This window comes from Lepidochelys kempii, chromosome 11 (genome assembly GCF_965140265.1).
Source record: "Lepidochelys kempii isolate rLepKem1 chromosome 11, rLepKem1.hap2, whole genome shotgun sequence".
Taxonomy (NCBI): domain Eukaryota; kingdom Metazoa; phylum Chordata; order Testudines; family Cheloniidae; genus Lepidochelys; species Lepidochelys kempii.
Window position 1 is genome coordinate 44,314,198 of NC_133266.1, and position 27,943 is coordinate 44,342,140.

At 39.3% G+C, this 27,943-nt stretch overlaps 1 protein-coding gene and 1 long non-coding RNA gene across 2 annotated transcripts in view; one reads left to right on the plus strand and one right to left on the minus strand.

Annotated features, from left to right (window-relative positions):
- The window catches only part of LOC140895685 (uncharacterized), an 81,116-nt gene extending 63,313 nt beyond the window's left edge, over positions 1 to 17,803 (plus strand). The window contains exons 2-3 of the long non-coding RNA XR_012154310.1: positions 872 to 913; positions 17,762 to 17,803. This is a non-coding gene — a long non-coding RNA (uncharacterized lncRNA). The remainder of the gene's footprint in view (positions 1 to 871; positions 914 to 17,761) is intronic.
- The window catches only part of PDE11A (phosphodiesterase 11A), a 211,783-nt gene that overhangs the window by 53,244 nt on the left and 130,596 nt on the right, over positions 1 to 27,943 (minus strand). The window contains exons 10-12 of the mRNA XM_073305996.1: positions 26,900 to 26,950; positions 4,551 to 4,697; positions 4,339 to 4,446 (exon numbers count right to left, since the gene is read on the minus strand). Of these exons, the coding sequence (XP_073162097.1) occupies positions 4,339 to 4,446; positions 4,551 to 4,697; positions 26,900 to 26,950 (306 nt within the window). The remainder of the gene's footprint in view (positions 1 to 4,338; positions 4,447 to 4,550; positions 4,698 to 26,899; positions 26,951 to 27,943) is intronic.

Genomic DNA, 27,943 nt, shown 5'->3' on the forward strand with positions numbered 1-27,943 from the left:
ACACAGAGAGCCTCTGCCAGAACCAGAAACTCATCCCAGTCTGGTACCTTATACACAAGACTAACCTTCCTCCCTAGCCAAATTGAGGCACCCAGTCCTGTTCTCAGTGAAATAAACATCAAAGTTGGCACAAACTCACTGTAAACACAATCCCATTGCACCACTTGTTTAGCAGTTTGCACAGTCATTTTTGCATTTTTCTGATTGACCATGATGAGCATGGTTTGAAAAATTTAGATGGGTTGGGTTCATATATTTTTCTTAGACAATGTTTGAGAGGATTCTGAGACCTGATGTCAAGTCTTTAAAGAAAGCAAGATCTATATTCGCCACCCACCCTCTCCTCGTGCCCATTTAATCATCTCTAGAAGAAAAGAAGCTACCTGATAGAGTGGAATATTTTTTTCCCCACACAAAAAAGCAGCATATCGGAAACTTGGCATTAGAGCACCACTCAGAGGACAGTTTATATGACATTTGTGGCACTTGCTGAGAAAAGGGGCACAAAAACTGGTAGCATTTGCTAGAAATACACAGAATTTAATTCAGTCCAATTTCAAATGATAAAGCAGTTAGCCCTGGCTTTGGTTTTACTTCTCAGGCATGTATCAGTGGCTTGTCTGGCATCTTGTTGTCCTTTCTCACCATGAAAAATGAAATTTGAAAAACTACTGCTTCCCTGCATATTATCAACTTGGCTGTGAAGTTTAGCATAAGGTTCATACACTGTGTCTAATGCCACAACATTTCAGATACAGAAAAGTGCTCTTGTACATTTGCCTGTGGAAACCATTTTAATTCTATTTATCTGAACAACTTATTTCCAGCTATAAGAATACTAAGAGTGACTGCCATTCTCTGTCTTCCATAGGCCTTTCTCCCCACTGAACCTCTCTATTTACTTCCTCTCATGGTGAGTACTGAAACAGCTCTCTCTTATGGAATGCTGCGTTGTTTGGTGGTCTGATACATGGCTGTGAGCCAGGAGACGGAGTTCTAATTCTGGCTGTATTAGTGACTCTCTCTTTATTTTTCTGCCTCACTTTGCACATCTGTGTAACAGGGATATTAATACTTACCTATCTCAAAGGAGAGTTGTGGGGATCCATTTTAGATCATATTTGCGCAGCATGTGTATGAACATGTAAAGTGCTAAGGACCTGATCCAATGTCCACTGAAGTCAATGGAAAGACTTCAGTGGGCACTGGATCAGGCCCAGTCTAATCCATTTACAGGACAAGTTATGCAGCCTCCTCTGACAACACTGCCAGTCGCAACATCGTTGATGCAAATGGTGTTTTATAGACTGGCAGGTGGTAGGAGTCTTGAAAAGCGGTAATGCTCACATGCCCTCCCTCTCCCTTTAGAAAACAAGTACACAGTCTTTGAGATGCGCCTGGTTTCCAGCAAAGCCCTTGCTTGCTAATTTCCACAAATAAGCCCAGGATTCTCCAAAATGGAGATGTGTTGGAATGTACCATGAAACTTGTGTGGTTTGATTTTTTTATATATATTATTGTCAACAAAATGCAATGAATCAGTTTAATTCTTGGATTTGCAGGTTTCTGTCTGGTGCCTTACTAATCTACTTTTACATACCATGAATTTCATGTCAGATTTCACCACTTAGAATTCTCTCATCTCAGTATGTGACACGTTCCATCCAGTTCTTTTACTTATTCTTCTGCAAATATTTGGATGGAGGGAGCCTGTCAACTCCCAACTGATTTATAGACTCGTACAGTGTCTTGAAGAGATGTAAGCGTTTTAATATTGTCCAACAGAGATCTCATTAACACAAAAGTGACTAAATCAGCATATGGCATAGCTATATAAAGAAACTTATGGTAGCCCACCATCAATTTATGGTAGCTCACATTTGCCATAAAAAAAAAATTCAAGTAGAAAAAATACAGATTAAACTTCTATGCATGGCCCTTGATTCGAAGGGATGAATGCTGCTGTAGCTAAGCCACAGGGCAGTGATTCAGAACTCTTGGGTTCTCTTTCTGCCTATGTCAGTGACAGGCTTCCTGTTATGACCCTGGGAAAGTAAACAGGCCAGCATTTTCAACAGTGGCCTGGGCTTTTAGATGCACGAATTTGTGGGTATCCAACGAAGACACTTTGGGTTTGATTTTTCAGTGATTAATCTGAATCCAGTTGGTTAAAGCAAGTCACTCTGTCACCCCAGTTATTGTATTATCTGCTTAATAATATTTGAGTATTGCTTCCAAAATTATGGCTTTGTTAAAAAACAAATTGAAAAACAGCAAAACTAGAAAAAAAAGTTCATAATTTTGTGGGGAGAAAACTTAAAAAATTTCAGTTTCTTTATATTTTTGATAAGAAAAGAAGCAGTAAAATTGTCATTCACTGTGGAAAAATCAGTTTTGCCCAGAAGACAGACAGACATCACTTTTTTCTGCAGAGAAATGTGTTTGTTGCCACAAACAACAACAATTTTGCCCCAGAACAGGTTTGTAAATGTGAAGATATACAATTTCAAATGCAAATATTCATGGAGTGAACACAGGTTGTTTTACCAAGACATGTGCAGCATCTCACATGTTTGTTGGTTTGGATAGATGTATGCTACGGACAGGCAAACCTTTGGAAAATGATGAATGAAACTAGTTATTAGGACAACTTTCTAGCTATTGGTATAGCTTATAATATGAGTCATGCCATGTTCCTAAGGCAAATCTTTAAAGCTATTCACCCTTTATACCCCAAGGCACTTAAAGGGTTAAAAGGTTTAAACATGAACAACTTTTCATAGTCGTCTTTCAGACTACATATGAGGAAATGTTTGCACAAACACTATACTGCAGGACCTTCTCTTAAGGCTCAAGATAAACCAATGAGGCTGTGTTTGGATCCAGATTAGATTTACACTGCAGTTTGAGGCTGAATCAGGGTTCATGTTCAGTTTTGGGAGTTAAATCCCACCACCTGTTAAATTTTAGCTCAAAACAGTGCAAATCTCATGGTGGATCAGTTTCTATTGCCTTGAACAGTAGGGATCTTGCATCTGTTCTCAAAACTTTCCATTATCAAGGCCTGAAATCTTTCAAACAGCTGTTCTTACCAAGGTTTCAGATGCATCTCAACCAGAAAGTAAGCCCCTTCCAGTTTTGGTTCTAACCACAAATCTTAAGAGCAAGTTTGGATCCAGGAATTCAAACTGTATTCTCCTGAAATGAAGGGATTTGGATTTGCAATTTTGACTTTAGGCCATCTGTAGTTTAAAAGGAGAGCAATACAGAAAAATAACTATAGCTACAATCCTTCTCTCTAGAGCCCTGCGCAGATACACAAATGTGTATCCGCATCCGATCCACGATCCACAAAAATTATCTGCGGATATTCGCAGATATCTGTGGATTTGCAGGGCTGTACACTGGGGGCCGGGCTGAGGCTCCGAGACATCCCCCTGCCAGACACCAGTCAGAGAGAGCTGTGTGGGGAGCCTGTGCAGAGTCGCGGACCCTCCACCTGCCCTCGGGCCCCCCCCTCCCCCCACCATGGGCCGGTGGAGAGTCCGCTGTGGCTCCCCATAGCTCCCTGGCTGGGCTCCATGTTGGCCTGGGGGCTGCTTGGGCCCCCCACCCAGGGCAGGTAATGGGTCTGCTGCGGCTTCCCACAGAAGCCATGGCTTCCCGCTTCTTACCGGCGGCTGTGGGAAGCCATGGCGGACCCTCTACCTGCCCAGGGAGTGGGGCCTGAGCAGCCCCCAGGCCAAAATGGTTGTGGACTATTGGCATCAATAAGAGTACTTTATATGCAGAGAGAAGGTTAGACCCTTTGATGGATATCTTTGATGAACAGCAGAAAACAATATGTGGAGGCTGCAGGACCTATTCGGATCCTCTCTAAGGAAACCCATTTTTAAATGGTTTATAAGCCAATATCTCCTATATCTATTTAGATGAAGCTAGGGAAGTAGCTGAATAAGTATCATTGCACCAAATAACCCTGCTGATAGGATTCTACACACTCAGGTTTTTATGACCTCCATGTTCACATGCAGAAATAAATGCAAAATCAAAGATTTCAAAAAAGGAAGACATAGTAAGATCAAAATCTCTAATAAGCTTCCTACTCCAAGATTGTCATCTGTTAATTATTAGTCATTTTAATGTGCCTGTGATATCACTGTTGCTAAAACTCTATAAAACGGGTGCCAAAATTGTGCTCCCTTATTTATTGTACATTGCTATAACATAAATGAATATAATAACTAAAAAATAAACACTGGAAAAGATGTTTAGCCACATAAGACACTGTGATGATAAAAGCTCTTATGAGGGCTGTCCCTTTCGTGGAATACTTACAGTTAACATTGCAAACATTAACTGGCACACATTGAAAGCATGCCTCCAGTTGTGATACAGAACCATTCGATAATTCTTCCTTACTGTCAAAAGCCACCTACACAGTGTCTGAAATGAAAAGTACAAATTGTATCAGGGCTACTAAATGTGTACAAATGGGCATAGCACTGCCAAGACAAAGTGGCAGATATCTCTACAGAGCAGATGGTTACCTCATAGTCAATTTTAAATTTCTGAACCATTCCAAGCTCCATGAACATCCGGAGGGCTGCAGTAATCATGGCATCCACATCGAGTGAAAAGTCATCAAAATGGATATTGTCAATGCCAAGCTCTGACACCAGTGGTATGCTCGCTCCCTAGAAATGACAAAGAGAAAGGGAAACTCCTTGTTCAAAATTCAAGGTTTTTTCCTTTGTCTGATTCTTGGAACAAATTTATTATAAGTCATCGCTGACCTGTAAATACACTCTACTAGATCTAAATTTCAATTTGAACTTTTGTTGCCCTAAGCACATAAGGGGAAAAAAGCTAATCTGAGTAGGAAATATGCTTACTATCAATGCTGGAGCCCATATATAGAATATAGACTATAATAGCTTTCCTCTTTACAGATATTGTAGCAACACAGTATATTCTACTGCAAATTACAATGGTCAAATGCAACAAACATCTGGACAGCCAGCACCTGTGAATTTTAACGGCTACCTTTCAGAAACAGAGAAATAAATACACCATCCTGAAGAGTTTCTCTCGCCAAATTTCCTTACAGCCTGTAGTTGTACAATTGTCCGCTGTTCTATACAGTTTTACTGTATGTTCAGAGAGACAAAAAGGGTAATACAAGATATTTCTAGAGTAAATATTTTTCAAATTTAAACAAAGTTGTTTGGAGCATTCAGTTCATTTTCTAAATACATGACAATAACAGCCTTACATTTTGCTTTTTGTAAATATAACACTATAAATTCATCTTTTTTTAAAAAAAAAGATGACGAGTGAGGGTTTTTTAAATGCAAAATAGTACAACAGTGCATACTATTCTCTGTGCAATTATTGCATTTGTGCACCCAAATCAGTTAAATGTATATGGATACATGTAGCTGTGTAGCAGCTAACTAGCCATTTGCACACAAGTACCAGAATTGCCCATGCAGTCACATTTTTTTGGTGATGATTTAAAAAAAGTGTATGTTTCAATCTTATATCTCCATTTTTTAAAACTCATTGGTCATAAACCTGGAGTGTTAGCAACACACAAAACCTTTTCTTAAACACAAGTGCCTGCTAATGACTTTACACTTGGCTCAAGCTATTCAACCACACCATATAATACGAGATGGTGTGAACTTGCCACAATACAGTACAAATGTTGGAACGTTAAAGTGGCTGGTTAATGGCCAACTAAAATAAAAAGTTATTTTTAATTCCATATCTAACAGAGGGGCGCCAGTAGCACAAAAAATCACCGTGACCTGTGCTAGCTGAAAAGGGTTCACCAATCTAGAACTGAATTGGCAAAGAAAACTGAACCATCTAAATCCTAAAGTCTTTCCAGGACATGGTTGAACTTTGCAGGATACATGTGGGGAAGCTAGCTTTGCTATTGCCTCAGCTATCTCTACTCTGGAAACACGGGACTTCACTTTTCATCAGTTTAGCATCTTCCATAGGAGCAAATCCTGAAATCTTCTGAACCTCTGCCATTTTATATCAATGAGAATTATAGATGCTTGACATCTCTCATGATTTGGCTAATAAGCACTAAAATAATTTTTAAGGTAGAGAAAATGACATTGATTATAAAATGCTGTAGATGTAAAATATGCAGTGTTATTGTAGCCATGTCAGTCCCAGGATACAAGGTGGGTGAGGTAATATATATTATTGGACCAACTTCCATTGGTGACAGAGACAAGCTGTGTAAGCTTGAAAGCTTGTCTCTCTCACCAATAAATATTGGTCCAATAAAAGATATTACCTCACCCACCTTGTCTCTGTAGATGTGAAATTCGGTCATAACTGCTAAGTCTCTGCTATGCTGAATTTAAGGGAGCTAATAGCCAATGTCAAATTTTCTTATGGTTCACTCGTTCTTCAAAGCTTCATCAGGCTGTTTGCGATGTATGTGGAGTTTCATTCCTCCACTGATACATGTATTTGTTATAAATGCACTCTTTGCAAAATGCTGCTGGAAGCATATATCTGGGGTTTTTTTGAGCTAAATGTTATAAGGAAGTTTATTGGCATGAACTTCTAACGTAGCTCTTTTGTTGCCAGCACTTTTGAAGTAGAGCTGGCTGAAATTTTTTCACCAAAAAATGTGACAAAACAAAAAATGTTGCTGGAAATTTTTTCACTTTTTGTCTTTTTGTCTTAGATTTTTGGGTTTATGCTGAAAAGCCAAAAAAATCTGTGGAAAAATTTCAAAGATAATTGGGGGGTGGAGGGGAGTTGCATTGTCCATCCAACTCTAATTCAAAGGGAGATATTTGATGCTGTAGCTCAAATACAATACCATCATTTTCTTCTCTCTTTGTCAAAGAACAGCGTAGCAATAATATATTCCAAATCTATAACAAATTGACCCTCAGGATATTAATAAAGCAAATCAAAGGAAATTTCTTCCCATATCAGTCTTAAACTTCTAAATATTTAAGAGGCTTTACATCCCTAAATTTAAAGGAGTGCCATAATCTATAACTGGATTAATAGGTGGGAGAAAACATTTGTGTAAAAGAACCATTTGCTTTACAACAGCAATAAAGGAAACAACAGAATTACGAGTGCTGAAGCTAATTTGAATAATGTTTATAAAAATGACATGATGTTGTGTGGCTGCAGGAGTGTGCTGGCTGCACCTGGCATTGTCTGTCCTCACTTTCTTATATCTGAGCTGCAGCAGCCTGGGGTTTGTAGGAGAGGGGTCATTAAACTTCTTTTTTTTTTTTAAATTACGAAGGTATAAAAATATTCACTATACAGAATGTTAAAACATACAGCCCTGAATCCTCAGAATTCCCAGGAGACTTCCTGTACAGTGTAGTGAATTTCACTGAATTTCTTTTCCAACAAACAAAAACACCTAAAAAAGTTCTCTTCTTGGAGGACAGGTGGGATTAAGGCTCCAGGGACTGGATTAGAGAGGTAAAATTTTCAAGGGTGCCTCATGATTTAGAAGCCGCTGAAAGTCAACTTGAGAGATTTAAGTCCAATAGGCTTTCAATGGGATTTAGGCTCCTAGTCACTTGGGCACCTTTGAAAATTTTACACCTGATGAGTAGATATTTGTATCTTTCTCAAAATGACTGAGAACATCATTATGCACTGAAGTCTCTTTCCCCTAGTATAGGCAGGATTATTACAAATACCTTCATTTCATCCTTATTCAAGGACGAGTCACATAGCCCTACTGTAATCAGAAATGTACATGCCCTCATTGGTTGTAGCCAAATTGGGCTCAAAACAAAGATTTGATTTAAACACGAATTGTTTTCATGACCCCTCTTAACACACAAGGCCCGATTATTCTTCTCTTTAAAAAGCTACCGGAGGGCCAAAATTTCCTGTCACCTTCAGACCAAAGAACTTCCAGTGTAGCATTCACTCCTGTGGGTGGGACTCGGCAGCCTATGGTGGAGGCTGCAGACCACAAAATCATAGGGTTAGAAGGGAGCGCAAGGGTCATCTAGTCTAACCCCCTGCCAAGATGCACGATTTGTTGTGTCTAAACTATCCAAAACAGATGGGCATCCAGCCTCCTTTCGAAAACCTCTGGCGAAGGAGCTTTTACCGCCTCCCTATGCAGTCTGTTCTTGCAGTTAGGAAGCTTTTCCTGAAATTTAATCTAAATCTGCTATGTCGTAGTTTGAACCTATTGCCTTCTGTGGCAAGAGAGAACCACTTTTCTCCATCTTTTTTATGGCAGCCTTTCAAGTATTTGAAGATCACTGTCATGTCCCCCTTCAATCTCCTCTTTTCCAAACTAAACATACAACTAAACTAAACATTGCTTCAGCCTTTGCTCATAATTGGACACCGTACCCAGCTGAGGCCTCACCAGAGTAAAGTAGGGTGATACTATCACCTCTCATGACTTTCATGCTATGCCTCTATTAATGCAACTTAAAATTGCATTTGTTTTTTGCAACAGCATTGCATTGCTGACTCACGTTGAGGATATAATCCACCACAGCTACCAGATCCTTCCCAGGGATCACCCAAGATTGGAGCACATGGATCAGAGCTGTGGCTGCCTTTACCCCGAAGTATAAGGGGGTTGGTGCTGGCAAGAGCTCCATGTGCTGACTTCTCCCCTTGTGGCACCCACTTAGAGTCAGACACAGTCAGGCCCTTTTTCCTCCTCATTTCCTTGCTGCTTTTATTTTATTTTAATTTTAATTTTTTATTTTATTTTATTGTACAAATATTATCAAATGATTTTATAACATACATATGACAAGGTGAACTGCTAGGAGATGAATGACTGAGCCCTGATGAATCAATGTATAAAAGCTGGAATAATGGTCAGGGAGGCTCACTGAAGGCCAGTAGTTTTGTTCGGACCCCCGCATCAGAAATTAAATGGAACAAGAGGAGACATGCTAAGGTTATACAAAATTTAGCCTCTGGTTTTGGCTATTGTCAGAGACAGCGCGGTGGAATAGATGGATCACTGGTCTGATCCTAGGCTTTTGTGGCTATATAAGTCGGGGGCAGAACCTAAACAAAAAAACTTTTGAGCAAATCAAGATTTGGGAAGCACTGAGAGTTTATTACTTCAGCCAAAAGGTAAACTCTGGTGCTTATACCTCAGCAATGCTGGAGACAAGCATTTTATCGTGTTCTCCATCTTTGGAACATATTGGCTGCGTAGATTTTGTTTCTTTATGTTGTTAGCATATGACTCAATGAAAAAAGATAAATACTTATTCACTTGTGTTCTTACAGACTGTATGTATGTGTATATATTATATAATCAGCTTCTGAAGTAAAAAGCCACACAGCGTTTTAAAGTGTTCATACTGTCAGGGCTGAAAAAAGCAATCACGTGCAGGGAAAGAGCAAGCAAGCAAGCGAACCAAAATGGGAGACTTCTGCTGGTCTCACTAAGTATGTTTCTAAGTATGTCACATTCAGCCTGGTGAATGTTCCTGCAAACAAGTTTACTTTTAATCTTATTTTCAATTTGAATAATATATTGCATTAAAACTGGCACACTGGCCAAAACTACAATCTTGCCCTTGAAAAGATTTGCAAAATGTATTACTAAATATTAAATACCCTCAAATTCATCAACAAAAACAGATGTCTTTAAACCACTTTTGAGGTTTAAAAGTGGGTCACACTACATGGGAATACTGAAGTAACTGGAAGCAGAGTGAGTAATGAAGTGGAGACAGCTGGAGGAATCTAGGGTTTTTGAGGGTGCTTTATGGACACGTTATACACACACCCCTCACTTAACCAGCCACAGGTCTATCAGTCTCCCTGCTCCCTTACATTCCAGATTTCCACATCTCGTTTCTGGCACAAAGAGTTCCACTTGTGTATCAACATAACCAGTCTGGCTGTCCCCTTCTCCACTGCAAAAATTAACTCTCTTGCCCTCTGATTCGAACTTGTGGGCAAGCTGTATGTACACTGGTGCATACCAGAGCCTGGAATGCTTCAGATCACTGGCATGCTGCAGCATTTGAAGCACCCAAGCTATAGCTGCTTCTGCTTATTGATAGGGCATGTAGGGGGTTACTACACAGAAAGGTACCTCAATGAACCTTGCCCTCATGCAGCTTAAAATGTGACATTAGCACTGACTCCTACTAGGAGACTCTGCTGACCTTGGCAGCATTGCAGGCATCATATTTGCACAGGAATTAGGTGTTGTTGAGCAACTGCTCCAGTATTGTCGATATAAGTGTTTTCCAGCAACATCAGACATGCATATTTTTTATTCAACTTATTTTCACTTTAGAAGACACATTGGCTGAGCCCATTGCAAAATAAATAAATACATCCTTTCATGTATTTATACCTGCTCCTGTATTTTCACTCCATGCGTCCGATGAAGGGGGTTCTAGCCCACGAAAGCTTATGCCCAAATAAATTTGTTAGTCTCCAAGGTGCCACAAGGACTCCTCGTTGTTTTTGCTGATACAGACTAACACAGCTACCGCTCTGAAATAAAAAAAATTGGTTCTTCTGGGGGCAGATAGATTAAGATAAATTTCTTTGCCTCCCCCTTTGTCAAGTAAAGATCAAGGAAGTGCCCTTGCACCATTTCTCAAGAAGGTATAAAAGCGACAACAGCAGAGGAAGCTTTCGGAGAATAAGCTATGTAAGGAGGCAGCGTGTTTGAGGAAATATGGTACTGGCCTGGAAGTCATGACATCTGGATTCTGGCCCTACTGCTGCTACTGACCTGCTGAACGACTTTAGGGAAGTCACTTCATCTCTTTATGTCATGGCTTCCCCATCTATAAAATGGGAATAATCATTCTTACTTTCCTTTGCAAAGTGCTTTGAGATCTGCAGATTATCCTCAGCTGGCAAGTTACCTGTGCTGAATCCAGTTTACATACAAAGTTAGAACAGGAAAAGTGTGTTCATCACTGTTTCAGAAACCATGTTTGGATGCTCTAACCAAATATTACATATGGTCATTATTAGTATTAATATTTACTTTAACAAAATTCACTGGGTTAATAAAACTATTTATTCAGCTTTTTCTATTAAATAATAGAAGCACTTGCTAAGCAACACATCACCCACCTAAACAGAACATTTGGATAACTCTTAGTCTGGAAAAGAGAAGACTTAAAGGGGACATAACAGTTTTCAAGTACGTAAAACGTTGTTACACGGAGGGGGGAGAAGAATTGTTCTTCTTAACTCCTGAGGATAGGACAAGAAGCAATGAGCTTAAATTGCAGCAAGGGAGGTTTATGTTGGGCATGATGAAAAACTTCCTGTCAGGGTGGTTAAGCACTGGAATAAATTGCCTAGGGAGGTTGTGGAATCTCCAGCATTAAAGATTTTTAAGAGCAGGTTAGACAAACACCTGTCAGGGATGGTCTAGATAATACTTATTCCTGTCATGAGTGCAGGGGACTGGACTAGATGACCTCTCGAGGTCCCTTCCAGTCCTGTCTTTCTATGATTGTGAACTGTGGGCTGAGAACAAAAGTATGATATTTACCTTGTGTTTCAGTATAGAAACCTATTTGTGTATGAAACACGGGTTTGGGGATTTTTAAATTTTAGTCTTATAATGGCCAGGTAGGACAAATGGTTAGAACAACACTTCAGATACTGACTCAGTGTTTCCACAAGTAAATGCTGAAATAGAGTTGCAGTTTTTTAAGTCATTCTTTCAAATATTTCTGATCAGTCAGTTGATCCTTTCAGAATCAGCTATTTTTTTTTCCAAACTAGGACTCATGAACAGAGATAAATGTCATAGGGTACTGAAGTAAAAATGTCACATTTCAAAATTTTGTCACAAAATATAATAGAAAAAAGCACAGAATACATTATTTATGTTGTTAAAATCAATGTTCAGTGTTAAAATTGTTTTCTAGCACATAGAAACAAAATGTATGACACAATTCTTTTCTCCTTATAGGCTGTTTTAAAAGAACAGAGGCATAAAATAAAAGTGATTAATGGTCTAAACCATCTATTATTGTTAGGGGTAAAGTATGTAACTATGGATTAGGCATTCTACAGGGCAAGAACTTTCCAAACAATGATCTGCCAAGGTGCACGTATGGAGAGCTAATGTGCTTCTGACCTATTTTTATAGAGGAATTGGAAATAATTAGTAGGCCATATTCCACCATGTAGTAACAGTTGATTTTTTTAATGGTTACCAGTATAGGTGAAGAGCTAATACTAATCCATTAGTGCAGTTCCAGCCCCAGAGATTAAAGAGCCACAAGCAGCAAGACTAGGGGAAGTGTTTCCCAAACCATACTGCAAAACAGGGTCAGACTTGCAGGCTGCCTATCCCCACAAGGCCCTAATCTGCTTTTATGGGGGAGAGGGCCAACTTGCTGCCCCCATGAAGAGGCAGGGTGGGTAATGAGGATGGGCCACGCACCCCATGTAAATGCATGAGGGTAAGGAAGCCAGGTTTTTCGTTCCTGCAATAGATTTAGGAGGGAAAGGAGAGGTCAAGTTGCCCCTCCCAGAAGATACAGCAAGTGGAGAGAGCCCATTAAGGGAGACAGGAAATAGTCACGCTTCTCAAAGGACAAGGGAGAAATCCAGGGTCATCTGGGGGCAGAGGAAATGTTCCAAACAAGTCTTCTAACCCTTCCTCTGAAGGAAGGAAAGAGGAAGGTGTGAGAGAGGAAGGGGGCCTAGGAGAAGATGGCTTTAAAAATACATTTGCAGTAGATGTGGGCAGGTATTAAATTACTCTACACTCTACATCAGCAGCATTCACTGCATTTGATCCAGCTGCAGCAGCTTGATGCAATTGCAAGTATTGACCCTATTGGCCAGAGGAAAAAGTTGAACTATGCAATCTGATGTACAGTCAGATGGCTAGCTGGTACAGTCTTGGAAACATGCACATTACTGAAGCAGGATGAAGATTTCCTTTTGCCTGTGCAGCTTTTTTCTCCTAAGTGTTTGTGACATAGGGGAGAAGCTATGCAAATATGAGTGGGCTAGTGTTCCATTATGGATAAAAATCTTATTTCAGATCTTCTGTGACAGCTATAGCACAACTGTGTTAAATTGACTTTAAATCAAAATCAAATTAACTATCTTCAGATAAATAACATCCATTTACATCTAGAAAACCTCAAAGTTCTCCTACAAAATTTCATCTTTATCTTGTTCTTTTTAGTTTCCTTTGAGTTGCAAGTATAGGTTTTAAAAATATACCAAACATGCTGAATCATTAAATCACAGCTTAGGCACCTTCAGGGCGGCCTTGTTTCCCTTAACACTGTCAGCTTTCCTCCCCCCCCCCCCCCCCCAAAAGAAGTCTTGCCTTACTATGGCTCTTGCAAAGCTAACAGGGCTAGCTTGAGTTCCTGCGGCTCCTGACAGGCTGATTCGTAAAACTGTACAGTGACACAAAGCTAAACTTCCCTCCAATCCCTGAAGCGAAGTATGATACTTCTGCAACGTTACTCAGCCCTGATAATTGACAGCAAATGAGCAAGTTCAAATTCCAAACCCACATCCTCCCCTTCATGGGGCACACACTGTTCTATGCCAATGACTGAACCTAATCGTGGAGTGTAAGAGCTCCCAAGTAAGCTTTTTAAGGAGATAGGGAAAGGAAAAAAAGGCTCCTCAGCAATGGATTTCTGAGAGAAGGTGGACATTTTATAAGCTCTCTGGAGACACCTGCCCTTTCAACTCTTAAGATTAATATTTATTATTTACTTATATTTATTTAGCACATTTCTTCCTAAGGGATCCCAAAGTGTTTTACAAACTTTGTAAATGATCTGTACAAACAGGAATCACTTTCATCCATCTTTAAAATGCTTCAGGGTTGAAGGTGGTAGCTGTTTAACAAAACCTTTGGCAGTTCTAGGGCTCACCTTGAAGATTTCTTATCTTAAGTAATGACTGGGCCCAAACACAAACATCTCATCCTCTCCCACCTTCTCCTTCTCTCTCTTCCTCTCCTTTTCTTCTTTCCCTTCATTTATTCATTTGAAGATGTAGGTTAAAATGTTAATAGGTAGTTCTAAGCATCTTTAGATTTCCAACAAAATATACTATTTTTATTTCCCATTTCTGGGATTTTTATACAGTGTCTCATCATACAGTACTCTCCAAGCAGGGGTTTCAATTCATGATATTTTCTTATGGCCTAAAGCTTTCAAAAATGGTTTCTTGCCCTGTTAGTCGCAAAGATTTTGTATTTACTACAAAAATCAGTGTGCGGCTGTCTTGATGAGTCTGTAGAATAAAACAAAAGCTCAGACAGTGGTAGAAATTTCCCCCATTCATTTTAATGTGATGGTAACTCTAAAGCCCAGCTGTTAACATTTACTACTGAAAAGGACTTCAGTATTGATGCAAACTGGAAAAAGAGATTTTCAAACCCAAAAAACAATTTACCTTTGTGTATTCTCTTTGCTATTTATTGAAGTATTTGTGTGTGATGAGTAAGAGCTTTTTCCCACCCAAACCAGTGTCTACATTTACTTCATCCTTAACACTGTCAGAAAATGTCAAAAATGCTCAAAGATTTTTGGAATATTAGTTAACCTGCAATGAGTGCTGAATGCCTGCAGTAACAAGGGGAAGAGAGCCAATCAAGCATATATGTTATTACAAGAGTACCATGTAAAACTTATTTTTCGATTCAAAGAAACGCCCAAAATGTCAGCAGGTTGTCACAACAGAATGTCGCAATTTCTGGGATACCACAGATACCAGAAACTTCTCCAGCGCAATGGAACTGACCCACAGGGGATTACGTGAGTGGTGGTTTCTCAGGAGCTAAGCCAGCTCCCTTGCCTTTCCTGAGGACCCTATTCCAAAGGACCTGGGGACCTGGAGATACAAGAAGAGTGTCAGGAACGAGAAGGATGCCCAAGCGGTAGCAAAGGAAGAGTAATTAGTTCTCTTGTCAGCAGGGTGGAAGTGGCTTTTGTGGAGCTGGGGAGATGCCAAGTAATGAATGGTTTGAGGAGGACAGGAGAAGCAAACATAGTGGGTGACCAAAAGCAGTTCAGCCGCCTGCTCAAAAATGTGTGGGTAAACTGTGGTGAGTTTATAGTCTTCTCTTCTGAAGGAAGCCAGTTGATTAGCCGTTTGACTTAAACTGTAAGTTCTTCAGGGCAAGGCCCATCACTTTTATGGGTTTGTACTGCACCTACCACAATGCCTTCAGGTGCTTTCACAATACAAATAATAAATAATGATGATGATTTGGAACAAAGGCCATAAAAAAGGCTGAATCCAGGAACAGTGGAGTGAGGTTAGTCTGGTTAGTGGCGAAAAGGAAGGAGACAGATTAAACTACTGCTACCACCTCCGATCCCTATATCATGAAGGAATGCGCGTGATGCATGGAAATGGAGGAGGCCACCGAGCAGTAACATGAGTTGAGGAAGTATGAATTGGCAGGCAGTTTCTACAGGAGCTGTCCCCTATCTAGGGGGCTAGTTGTGGAAGGCTGAATTAGACTATACACAGCATAGTCCTTTTATTAACTAACTACAGCCTTTCCTTTCTACCTTCTATAGTAAAGATGCGCAAGTGGTTATCTAGAACCCATTTAGCGGTAGAGCCTATGTGGGGCTAGACACAAAGCGTCTGCTTCTTTTGCCTTCAAGTCTGTAGTAAACCAGGGATTGTATTAAGAGCCATGACACTCATGGGGATACAAAATGGGGTCAATTACACTATTAAAATGCAATATATAGATCTGCACATGTGCAGTCAAGATCATAACTACACTAGGAAACATTGATGTGCCATGTCCCCAGTTGTTGTTCTTGTTCACAGTGCTGGATATAACTTGCTGCAAAGTGAAAGATGACAGAATTCTTCACAGAAATTTTCTCATAAAATATTCAGTTTACTGTTCTCGCCTGGGGTGCAATCTGTACAATCTCTATGCAGTTGCAGCAAGAAACAGAAGTGCTGGAATCAAAATTTTCACATATTTAAAATGTTTATCATTTAAAAGACTACCCAACATATTTCTTCTGTTAGAAAATATGTTCACTCTGCCTGGCCTTTCGCTTGGAGAAAAAGAAGTAGTTGCATGAACTCTTTTAATCTACAGAATTCTGCATCAGTCTGACAGGTAATGAAACAATATAATAAATAAACTTTTGCCAAACTGTAATCACTTACTTTTACATACCAAATAATAGATTCTGTCTGTATGACACATGCCTAATGGCCTCTGTATGCCCACTTACACACCTGAATAACTTTACTCCATCTAGTAGTCCCAGTGAAGTCCAACGGAAATTACTCATGGGAACAAATTTACTCGCGTGCATGTAGTGAGATAGCAGGCCCCCCCCCCCACTCCAGTATTAGTTTACAGAGATTCGTGAGATGAAATTTTTGATGGGGGGGTGAGGGGGTTGATTCTAACAGATCTGAACCAGTGCGGGTATTTCTTTAGGTTCTTTCTCACCTCACTCTCCTGTGCAACAGCAATAAACTGCCTATGTTGCTAACATATTCCAGTACATGCACAGTCAAAAACACTATTACAGTTTGAAATTATACTAGAATTACCTTCTTCAGAATTTTACATTTTTAGAGAAATGGTCTCAACTACCAGCCTTAATATGGAGCAAGGATGGCACCCAGTGGCCAAACACGTTCATCTCACAGTGGATTTATTTCTTAGGGATTTCCAGTTTCCGACCTCTCCTGAACTTTCTAATTGCAAAGAGGTTCTAGCTCAAATGTAAACAATTTGGCTCTACCTAAAAAATGTAAAGGGATGTTACCAAGCTAACTTTGGCAAAAAAAATTGTAAAAATAAACTTTTATTTAAAAAAATTATAGGAATATTACCATTAATATTTTAAAAACAATTACAATAGAAAATTGTGAAAAAATAATCAAGCATTTCCTGGTAGCATTTGCAACCAAAACGTTGCAGCATTTTGCTAGCGCAAACAAGCCAGAAAGTGAACTGGGCTTTTAACAAAGGAAAAACTGCCTACTCCATTTTCATTACTCACACTGAAAAAAGCAATTTCCCCCCATCACGAATACAAAGGATTTTGCTTTTTAATATGATTTTTAAGATGAACATTTTCCTTTTGCATTTAAATAGTATGTAGACAATACTAGAGCTGGTCAAAAGTTCCAGTGAAATTAAATTTGATGAAAAACAGAAAATATTTTTCATGTTTTCCGACCAATGGATGCTATAGAAAAAAGTCAGGTTAGATCGGTACAAAATATGTAATTTTATACAGTTTTGTACTAGATTACTTTGAAGAGTTCTGTCAGTATTTAGAGCAGATATCAATACAACGCTCCTAATAAGGCCAGATTGGGAACCCGGTGTTCCCAATAGTGAGCAATTCCATATGAGTCATCTCAATGTCAATAGGGTACTTCTGTGAATAATTGCTCACCATTGTAAGTGGTTCACAATCAGATCCATAATGAGAGGCTTCACAATATGAGTGATCATTCCTGGAGCAAGGAGTCATTCTGGACTAGTTCTGACTTGACTTGAATGTACAGACACTCTGTCTTTATTGCTATCTGCATGTCTTTTTCCAGTATAAATTTGTAAGTGTTCATAACTGACTCATACTACTTTATCATTTGACAAGTGTTGATGCTTGATCGTAAAGCAGAATTCCTCTCATTCAGATGACATTTTCTATGGACTACATCTTATCTTTCTTGCATTGTGGTTGGTTGAATATAATAATGCTGGACTGCATTTTTTCCACAGAGCTTTTCAGATGAAGAGATTGCTGTCGAGGAAGGTGACCAATCAGATTGAAGGAAAGACAATAGCTCTATTGGATAATGAATCATTTCACCTCCTGCTATGAATGATGCAATGTCTCTAACATTTGCTTGGAAAAACAAGCAAACTGGAAACAGCATCTAAGCCCTGAGGCAGCATTTCTGGACACCACAACGAATGCAACAAAAGGAGAAATTTAACAACATATATAAACAACGTAACCAATATCAACAACATAACTGATAGCAGCAACACACTACCACATGAAGTCTTTTAGCATGGGGTAAATTAGTTAACATCAATCCCTTTTCTTACATCGTTCCCTTTTTAAGGTTTCTCAACCTGACTGTTGTCAAAATATCATTACTGTAGTGAAAACAATGACCTAATAAAGTGAAAATAGCCAGCAGTAAAGGGAAAATGTCACTGATATTTTTTTAGACTGCTGATTTGGGCATATTTTTTCCTTAGGAATGTATTTTTAATTTCTGTAAAAGGAGCCAGGAGCCCAGGTTAGGCGCTTTGATTTAGATTTATAGTAAAATACAATCAGTAAATAATTTTCAGTTTCTTTTTGTGTAGAATTCTTCCAAAAACGTAACTGAATGTCTTGCTTACTTGTATTATCTAGTTCCATTTTCCTGTTATTAAAAGTAATAGAAAACAAATTTCCTGTAGTTTATGGATAGAAACAACTAGGTAGAGCTTTAAAACCAATTAGATTTATATTCCAGTTTGACTATAATGTTGTCAACTTTCTATGTTAGAGGTACTCATTTATTATTTAATATAGCTACTTACGGCATTCCCTCATTCTGCAATCAGAACAACAATATTGCTTTTTGATGCTTGTTTTTTAACACATAGCATATAATCATATAGAGACATCACTTCCCTATAAAATTCTATAGAACACACCTATTAAAAAAAATTCTACTAAATTCCATAATGTTGTGGGGTAATTTCCACAGAATTTTAATAAACATCTATAGACTCCTATTGTTTAATTCCTATTAGATTATATAAGACTGTTCTATAAGAGATGTTCTACTAAAGTCCTAAGATCTTTAAATAAAGGACTCACTAATAATCACAGAAAACATCAGAACCATCTCAATTTTCAGCCTAAACCTCAAGGCATTTTGGACAGGTTTATGATAATCCATCATCATCTTTTGTACTGGTATAGTACCTACTAATTCAAGAATCTGTGAGCCTTACAGAGGGGTTTGAATATTATCCTCTTTTTACAGATAGGGAAACAAAACATAAAGAGATGAAGTGACTTGCCCTTCTCACTCATGTGATCCATCAGTGACAGAGCTGGGAACCTAGCTAAATACCAACACTTAGATACTATGGTGGCAGACCCCATATAAATACACTAGACAGATATACAGACATCATCCTGGAATCTAAACATTCCACCTGTCCTGCAAGAAAAGAGAGTGTGTTTTTGCCACATGAACTCAATATTATTCAATTGAAATAACTAGAGGTTTTTTTTTTTTTTTAATTGAACTTAAAAAAGGAAACACTGTAATGAAATTTTTCCAACATTTTTTTACATTTGTAGATCTGGTGACTTTTTTTAAATTTCAACCTAATTTCAATTTAATTTTATTTCCACTGTCCATCACAGAGTATCTAAGAATGTATAAAATTATAACCTCAGATAATGGATGTACTAAACTCATTTTATTCCATTACAGCTGGTGCCGTCACAGAATTCAATTTATGCAAATAAGTTGTCTAATCAGTGTGTCCAACTGTTTAGATTGTCAGGTCGAGTAGCAGTAGTAAAATTGTTTTCCTTTTTTAGCTCAATTTTCCTCAATCTTTATTTTATGAAATATCTGTGATTTTTAAGAGACAAAAATCCAAGCACAACTTTGTTTTCCACAATTAGGCTAGTCCTTTTTGAGCCACAGTTAAGCCAAAGTAGCTGAGACAGAAGGGATATTATTATCACTACAATCTGAATCAAAGATTTTGTACGGTAGGTGATCCATTATTTTTGTCGTGTGGCTCTCCTGTGTACTGTTCACCTTACAGAAGGGACTATCTCAAAAAGCAATAAATAATGCATCATAGCCATTAAATATTGATCTGGCTTATACCATTCAGAGCTGCACAATTAGGTTAGCTTTTTAAAAATAGCTTCTTGTATATTACACATCAAGAGAGGAGTGTTTGCATATTCTCTCTGTAAAATACATTAGTTGAATTTTAAGGTGATGTGTGTTTGTGGGTGTGTTTATTTGCTATTTGAGTTTTCAAACTGATCTAATACATAGCACTTGTTTAATCCTATCTCAGGATTCAGTGACTCTTTCTTTCTAAAAATATCCAGTCCAGAGGCTCGATCCTGCATTCTTTACTCTTGAAGGCTGGATTTCTAAATCTGGATAGCACTGGGAAAAAGACAATGATGTTTCAGGCGTGGTGAACCTAGATCCCAATGAGAAGGCGCCAGCCAGGCAGTATAATACAACTCTATAGGACATAACCGAATATAGGCTAAACAGAGTTTGGTTAACGGAGGCTTTTCTATTCAATAATATTACAAATGATTTTAGCCAAACATTAATAATGGGAGTATGGAAATTAGAAATGTCTGCCTAATTTTAAATCGAAGAGACAACAGAGTATTTTAATTTCCATTCTGACTTGGCACACAGCTTTTAAAGACACAAATAGTCCTAGTTTCCCAATAAATTAAAGAAAATGAATTCATGTAGATATGGGGGCATGATCCACCACTGTGACTCCAGTTTTATGCTGATGTAACTCATTTTGTTTGTAATGGAATTACACAGATGTAAATCAGGAGAAATATAGCGGTGAATCAGGCCCATGACCTTCAGTAAAATAATCCTGAAACATAGGAGAGGAGATTTGCCTCCATAGTAGAACTGGGTGATTTCAAAAATTGGAGAAATATTCATTTGAATTTTTAAGGAACTTCCTTCATCTTTGTATTCATCACTCTTGTCTTCAATTCCTGTGAACATTCATATGATTGAGTTTTAGATGCAAGAATACTTCTGGAAACCACATTTTAATCTCATGATCACAAATGTTTACAGAAGGCTGATTTTAAATTTGCTTCCTGGAAACAAAGCAGTTGCAGCAAAAGTCTGCCTATAAGAACTATGCTGTTCAAGTCAGAGAATAGAAATAATACAATGTGATTTGTATGACCAGTCCAAACTAAGCAACAGAGATCCAAATAGCAAGCCATCAGAGTTTAAATGAACATTACAAAAAATGTTGAATAATTTTGAATAACAAATACATTTGAGAGAATCTGTTGATGGGCATTCTGTGAATAGGAAAAGATTAAATTTGTGTAGTGCATTATGTATTAGAAACTATTTCTTCAGCTGTAGACCATAGTGTAATATTATGTTTATATGTCTATTACTTTTACTTTTGTACATCATTCACAGGAGCAACATCCATTTTCAAATGGAAGATAGGAGTACTGTACACATCCCAATTATGGGAACAATGGTGGGAAACCTAATACTGTTAGTCCTGATGGTCTTTAGTAGCTCTAGTGGTGTAATTTTCCCTAATTCCCTCCCCCATCTAAAATCCACTGTTATTCTGTAACTACAGAAACTGAAAAAGGATCCCAATCTGCATTGTATGCCAACCCCAAACTCTCATTGATTACAATGACTTTTTAAAATTGGCAACAAATGCAGGTTTGGACCCTAAAGATTCATTTGTTGTTAACTGAGATCCCAGCCCCACTGTAGTAAGCACAATATACACATTAACAGTGCATAGATAGCCTGCCACACTAAGAGCTTACAATCAGAATAGACAACACAGACAAAGGTTGCGGGAAGAAAGCATTGTTATGCAGTTTTACAAATCGGGGATCTGAGGCAAAGAGAATGAAATCCTAGGCCCACTGAAGACATTGGCTAAGCTCCCCTTCACTTCAATGGGGCCTGAATTACACCCAGAGAAATTATGTAATTTTTGTCCAAGGGCCACAGAGGAAGTATGTGGCAGAACTGACTACTGAACCTAGATCTCTTGAGTCCACTCCAGTGCCCTAGCCAAAACACCAACCTTCCTCTCTCATCATATGACAAAGTGAGTGATAAAATGTAATTTATGTAATTCTTCTGTGTCATTGACAGCAGAGTACATGGGGAAATTTCCATGAAGTCAGTGTCCCTCACTGCTCTATGGAGATGGAGGGGGGCAGGGAAGGTGGACACCCTGACATTAGCCCTTTTCTTCCGCCCTCCCTGCACAGCAAGCAGGAGGCTCCCAGGAGCAGCTTCAAGGCCGAGGGCAGGAGCAGCACATGGCAGTGGGGGTAGGGAGAGCTGAACTGCTGGGAACTGATAGCCTGCTGGGCAGCTGCCACAGGGGAACTTAGGGGAGTGGGGAGTTGATAGGGGGGCTGTCGGCCCACCCTGGCTCCAAACCCCCACCAGCTAGTTCCAATGGGCTGCTCTTCCTGCAAGAGGTGGACAAAGCAGGCAGCTGCCAAACAACGTTATAAGGGAGCATTGCACAACTTTAAATGACCATGTTCTCTAATTGATCAGCAACAAAACAACGTTAACTGGGACGACTTTAAGTGAGGAGTTACTGTAATTGGATTTCTTACTGAGATGGAACCTCCAATAAAAACAACATTTTGGTATGACCCCAAATGCTGGGTTATTTAGAGAGTAACTTCTAATAATGTAAGCATTTTTAAAAGAAGGCAACCCAGTTTTGAGACCTATTATCAGTGAAGAGCTATTTTTAAGAGGGTCATTCCAATAATTCAGGAAGTGGAATTCCTTCAAAAATGTAGAAAACTAAGTATAATGTGGAGATATGACAATGATACAATCATAGACATCAGACATGGAAAAGATCTATTAGGTTATATGGCCTATCATCATGTTCATTTACAATGTTCAGTATTGTACCTTTCCTCCTCTACTGCCCAGTGTGGATTTCAGCCTCCCAGCCAATGGTGCTTCCACTACTTTCCCTGAGAGATTTTTACAAAGCCTAAGTAGACTTAGGAAGTTTAATTAAGGAAGTTTCCTTTTTAGAAGAAGAAAAAAAAAGTGAATTCTCAATAGGGGAATAGCAGCAATGGCAACCAAAGTGTCATTTGTTACTTCAGGAACTTAGAAATGGCATTTTCTTGTGATGTGATTTCTCTGATGAATTGTAACTCTTTAAAAAGGGCACCCACTGTAGCAACATACATTATTCTCAGCTGCAAAAATTAAAGTTGATTTTAATTGGAATTTCATCAATAACTCTTTAACAGCCTAGACTACAACCTCTTGGATTTATTGTGATACAACAAAAATAAGATAATAGACAATAGCCTCAGGAAAAATAAGCTTCAAGTATATCTATTCATTTTCATCACTTGGTAACAGCCACTACTTAAAAGTTTATGCAGCCAAAAATAAAAAGGAAAAAACATTTTGGGGATAGATAAAATAAAGAACAAAAAGATAAGGCCAAAGATAAATAAGATGGCAAAGATAGAAAAACAAGATTGAGACAGAGGAAATTTATTCATGTATTTTTATAAAAATCTGTAATGTGCCCAGCCTTGTCTGAACATACATCCCCTATATAAATTCAAATACAAAATATATTTCAGAATTATTCACTCCCCTTGACATACAAATAAATATCCACCAGCAAATATTAAATCTGGCTCTGGCGGATCATATTGTGGAGTGAGAGCCACAGTCAAGGAATCCTTATGGAGCACACTCCACCAACAGCTCCCTACCATTTATAGAAGGGGGCTTCAGCTTGAGCACTTCCATTTATGGCAAGTGTAGCAGCATTACATGGGGTCAGAGGTGGTCTCTCAGGTCATTGTTGTCATCACCAAGGCAAATCCCAATGGCACATAGCCTATTGGCAGCTCAAGTGCCAGCCTGATCGATCTCTAGGTAGGTACATAAGGCAGCCTGGCTGGATGTTCAGTCTATGGCCACCACTGGCAATTTTATCGTGCCACTGAAGCTTTTGGCGACCATATGATTATGACTGTATGGCAGGATTCCTTGGCAAATATACTTCATAATTCATTGGTCTTCTATCCTAATAATGTATCTGTACCAAGGAAACCATTGAAACCAGTGCTGATGAAGGTGGTTGCTCGGTTTGGCTATAAATATTGGTGAACTTGTCCTGCCACTTAATATGGAACAGCTGATGAAGATGATGATGATTGAAAATATCAGCCTGTGGCCCAAACCACTGAGAGCTTTATGGGCTAAGAGCAACACCTAGAATTCCACCTAGAGATGAAATGTAAGCCAGAGCAGATCCAGAGAACTGGCGTACTGGGCTCCTGAGACGAAATTCAATGTACTAAGCAGGTTAAAATATTCTGCACTAGATTCAGTTTGTGAGTGGCCTTAAGGTGTATTCCTATGTAGAGCACATTACAGTACTGTAGATTTGAGGTGATAAAGGTATGGATAACTGTGGCAAGGTACGCACATGAAAGAAAATGTTGCATTATTCATCAGGCACAGATGCAAACGGCATTGTAGGCCACAACTGCTGCCTAAGAATTTAATAGCAAAATGAACATACACAACTGAATTAGAAGTGGTGGTTCCACATTGTCAATCAATGCAGCCACAGGTATCAATTTTTCCAACTCTTCTGCTGCTTCCCCAAGCAACCTAGATCATCTCACTGTTGTCCAGATTAAGTTGCAGCCAGCTAGCCATGCCACAAATTAATAGACAGTGATTCATTCCATTGTTATAGCCAGGTCAGAAGAAATGGAGACAGAGCTGAGTGTCAGCAATGTATGGATGTTACAGCCCACATCTAACCTTCCCATCAGCCTGATACACACTTTCTATAGGAGAGGAGACAATATGTATTCTCCCAGAAGTGTCATTTATAACTTGAAAAGCACTCCAGAAGACAACTAATGACAGTCAGTCATAGACAGCTATTTGCACACATGGAGTGCTGACAGAAACTAAAGAGTAGACCCTGTGATGTTGCACGTCATATGTTTTATAGAAATATACCTATGAGTGTGAATATGATGTAATTGGAATATGCTTTATGCCTAAGGTCTCTTGTTAAGGTATCATAACAAAGGTTATAACCCACTGAATATATTCCTCCTATTTGTATGTATGTATCATTCTTGTATCTGAAGCTAGAAATATGAAGTATAACTCTGAGGTCCTATTGTAATTATGCAAAGTGTGGGCCATTAATGGTGGCTTAGAATCTTGATGGCTCCCATTGACTAGGCCAATTGATTGTGAATGGGTTTATTTACTTGCAATCCTTCCTGTGTACAGGTGTGGGCCAGCAGGTTGGTAATGAAGAATGAGGTCTTACAGTGACATGTGACCATGGCACCTGAGACTGGAATCCATCTTTTATCTCAGGGATGGGCAAACTTTTTGGCTCGAGGGCCACATCTGGGTGGGGAAATTGCATGCAGGGCTATGAATATAGGGCTGGGGCAGGGGGTTGGGGTGTGGGAGGGAGGGGGTGCGGTGTGCAGGAAGGGGCTCAGGGCAAGGGGTTGGGGTGCGGGGTATACAAGGGGGCTCAGGGCAAGGCGTTGGGGTGCAGGGAGGGGTGCGGCAGGGGGCTCAGGGCAGGGGGTTGGGATACAGGAGGGGTGCGGCAGGGGGCTCAGGGTAGGCAGTTGGGGTACAGGAGGGGTTCTGGGTGCAGGCTCCGGCCCGGCACTGCTTACCTGGAGCAGCTCCGGGGTGGCAGCGGCGCGCAGCAGGGCTCAAGGCAGGCTGCCTGCCTGCCCTGGCCTTGCACCACTCCCGGAAGTGGCCGGCACCACGTCCCTGCGGCCCCTGGGGAAGGGCAGGGCAGAGGGCTCCACACGCTGCCCTCACCTGCGGGTACCTCCCCCAAAGCTCCCATTGGCCGAGGTTCCTCGTTCTCTGCCCTGTTTTACTTTTCTATGTAGAAGGAGGGGTGGGGACCCAGAGAGACAAAAGATTCCCACTATAAAAGGGGGTGGAACAGAACAAAGGAGGCTGCCAGTCATGAGAAAACCCCTAATTTCCACCTAAGATGTCTGCTGGAACTAACAAGGACTGTACCAGGGGAAAGGATTGGACCCAGTCTAGGAAGGAGTCTAGTCTGTGAAAGAAGCTTATCAGAACATCTCTGAGGGTGAGATTTTACCTGTAAACAGTTTTTTAATGTATTAGGCTTAGACTTGCGTGTTTTTGCTTTATTTTGTTTGGTGACTTGCTCTGTCTCTTATTACTTGGAACCACTTAAATCCTACTTTTTATACTTAATAAAATCACTTTTGTTTATTAATGAACCCAGAATAAGTGATTAATACCTGGGGGGGCAAATAGCTGTACACATCTCTCTATCAGTGTTATAGAGGACAGACAATTTATGAGTTTACCCTGTATAAGCTTTATACAGAGTAAAACGGATTTATTTGGGGTTTGGATCCATTGGGAACTGGGTATTGGAGACAGGATACCTATTGAGCAGTTTATAGTTAGTCTGCAGCTTTGGGGGCGTGGACCAGACCTGGATCTGTGTTGCAGCAGGCTTGCATGTCTGGCTCAACAACACAGGGTTCTGGAGTCGCAAGCTGGCAGGGAAAACGGGCTCAGAGGTAATCTCAGCATGTCAGGTGATAGTCCCAAGGGGGTCTCTGTGACCGAATCTGCCACAGTCCCTTCTTAAAAAAATTAACTCCTGATAATCTTGCAGGATTCAGCATGCACACACAATTATTAGCTGCCTCCTCACTCTAAATATGCCATTATTTAAATTTGTTGTCTGTACTAAAGAAAATGGAAAGTTGGCACAGAAAATACCTTATTTCTATCACCCAGAAAGTAATACGAAAATCTCAAAAGGTTTAGAAGTACTGTTGGATACTGCAGATTCTGAAGTTTTGACTACTTATCTTAACCACGAGCCTTTTGGAGCTACGCTCATCCATCCATTAGCAGTTTGTACAAACGGCCTCTGTGTCTATTTTGAATATAAAAGTAAAACTGACTTTTTTGTTTTTCTTTTTATCTGACCTACATTCATTTTATCTTACAGTTGCTTTGTATGCTAAACGGAAATGTAAATCCTTACCTTAAATTTGTCAACTTCTGCCTTTGAACATGTTGCATGGTAGGACAGCACCTGATGCAGAACAAAAGAAAAAAAATCAATTTTTCACAGTAGATAAGTAGAAATTAGAGGGTTCCTTGATGCTGTCTAATAAACTGCTTTAAAAACAAGTTTTATTAATATTTATGCAGCATCAGTTAGCTATGAATTATGGCATATATAACTAATTGCAGGTTCTCAGGTATACATCTCGCATTTACAGTCCAAATAATTTTATCGGAAGCCATACACAATAAGTAGTGTAATATTAAATAATAGGCATAATTATAGTTGTCTTGAAATACTGCAATTAAAAGAGAAAAAGTCCATGGTTATTTGTACTTTGATTTCGAAGTAATGATACTCATGAAAACTGTTGAGCTTATATGTCCTTTCTAAAGGTATCTCACTGCTAGCTAATTATCATTTCTAACCTATAGCTCTCATTCCCTTAAATATGGTGCTCTAGAAATGAGTACTTCCATAAATAGCATGCTGGTATGTAAGGGATGGGCCACAGCTTTGAGACATATATGAATATGCATGTACGTACCTGGAGTAAAATGTATCCTTATCTAAGGGAAATATTCACCAAGCAATCCAGACGCTGCAGAAGGCTCTCTGTGCCCTGGAACCACCTAAGTTCCACTCTGCATAGGATGAGCAAGTGTGGAGCAGGCACACAGGAAAACTCTGCAGCATCTATGTATTCCCATAGAGAAAATTTCTTTCTAACCCACACAACTGGTGGCTGGTTGGTTTATGTTATGAAGCACTCAGATTTATATCCATTATTTTTAAAAAATAGTTGTATGTATTTAATATAAATTGTGGGTGTTTTTATTATCCATATAAATGTCTATTCTCTTTTTTGAAACCTGTTAATCTCTTGGCCTGTGACATTGAGTTCCATCCGTTAATTGTGAGTTGTGTAAAATGTATTTTTTATCTCAGTTTTACAATTTTTGCCCTTTAGTTATTATTGAATGTCCTGTTGTCTTATGAGAAAAGGTAAATAGCAGCACC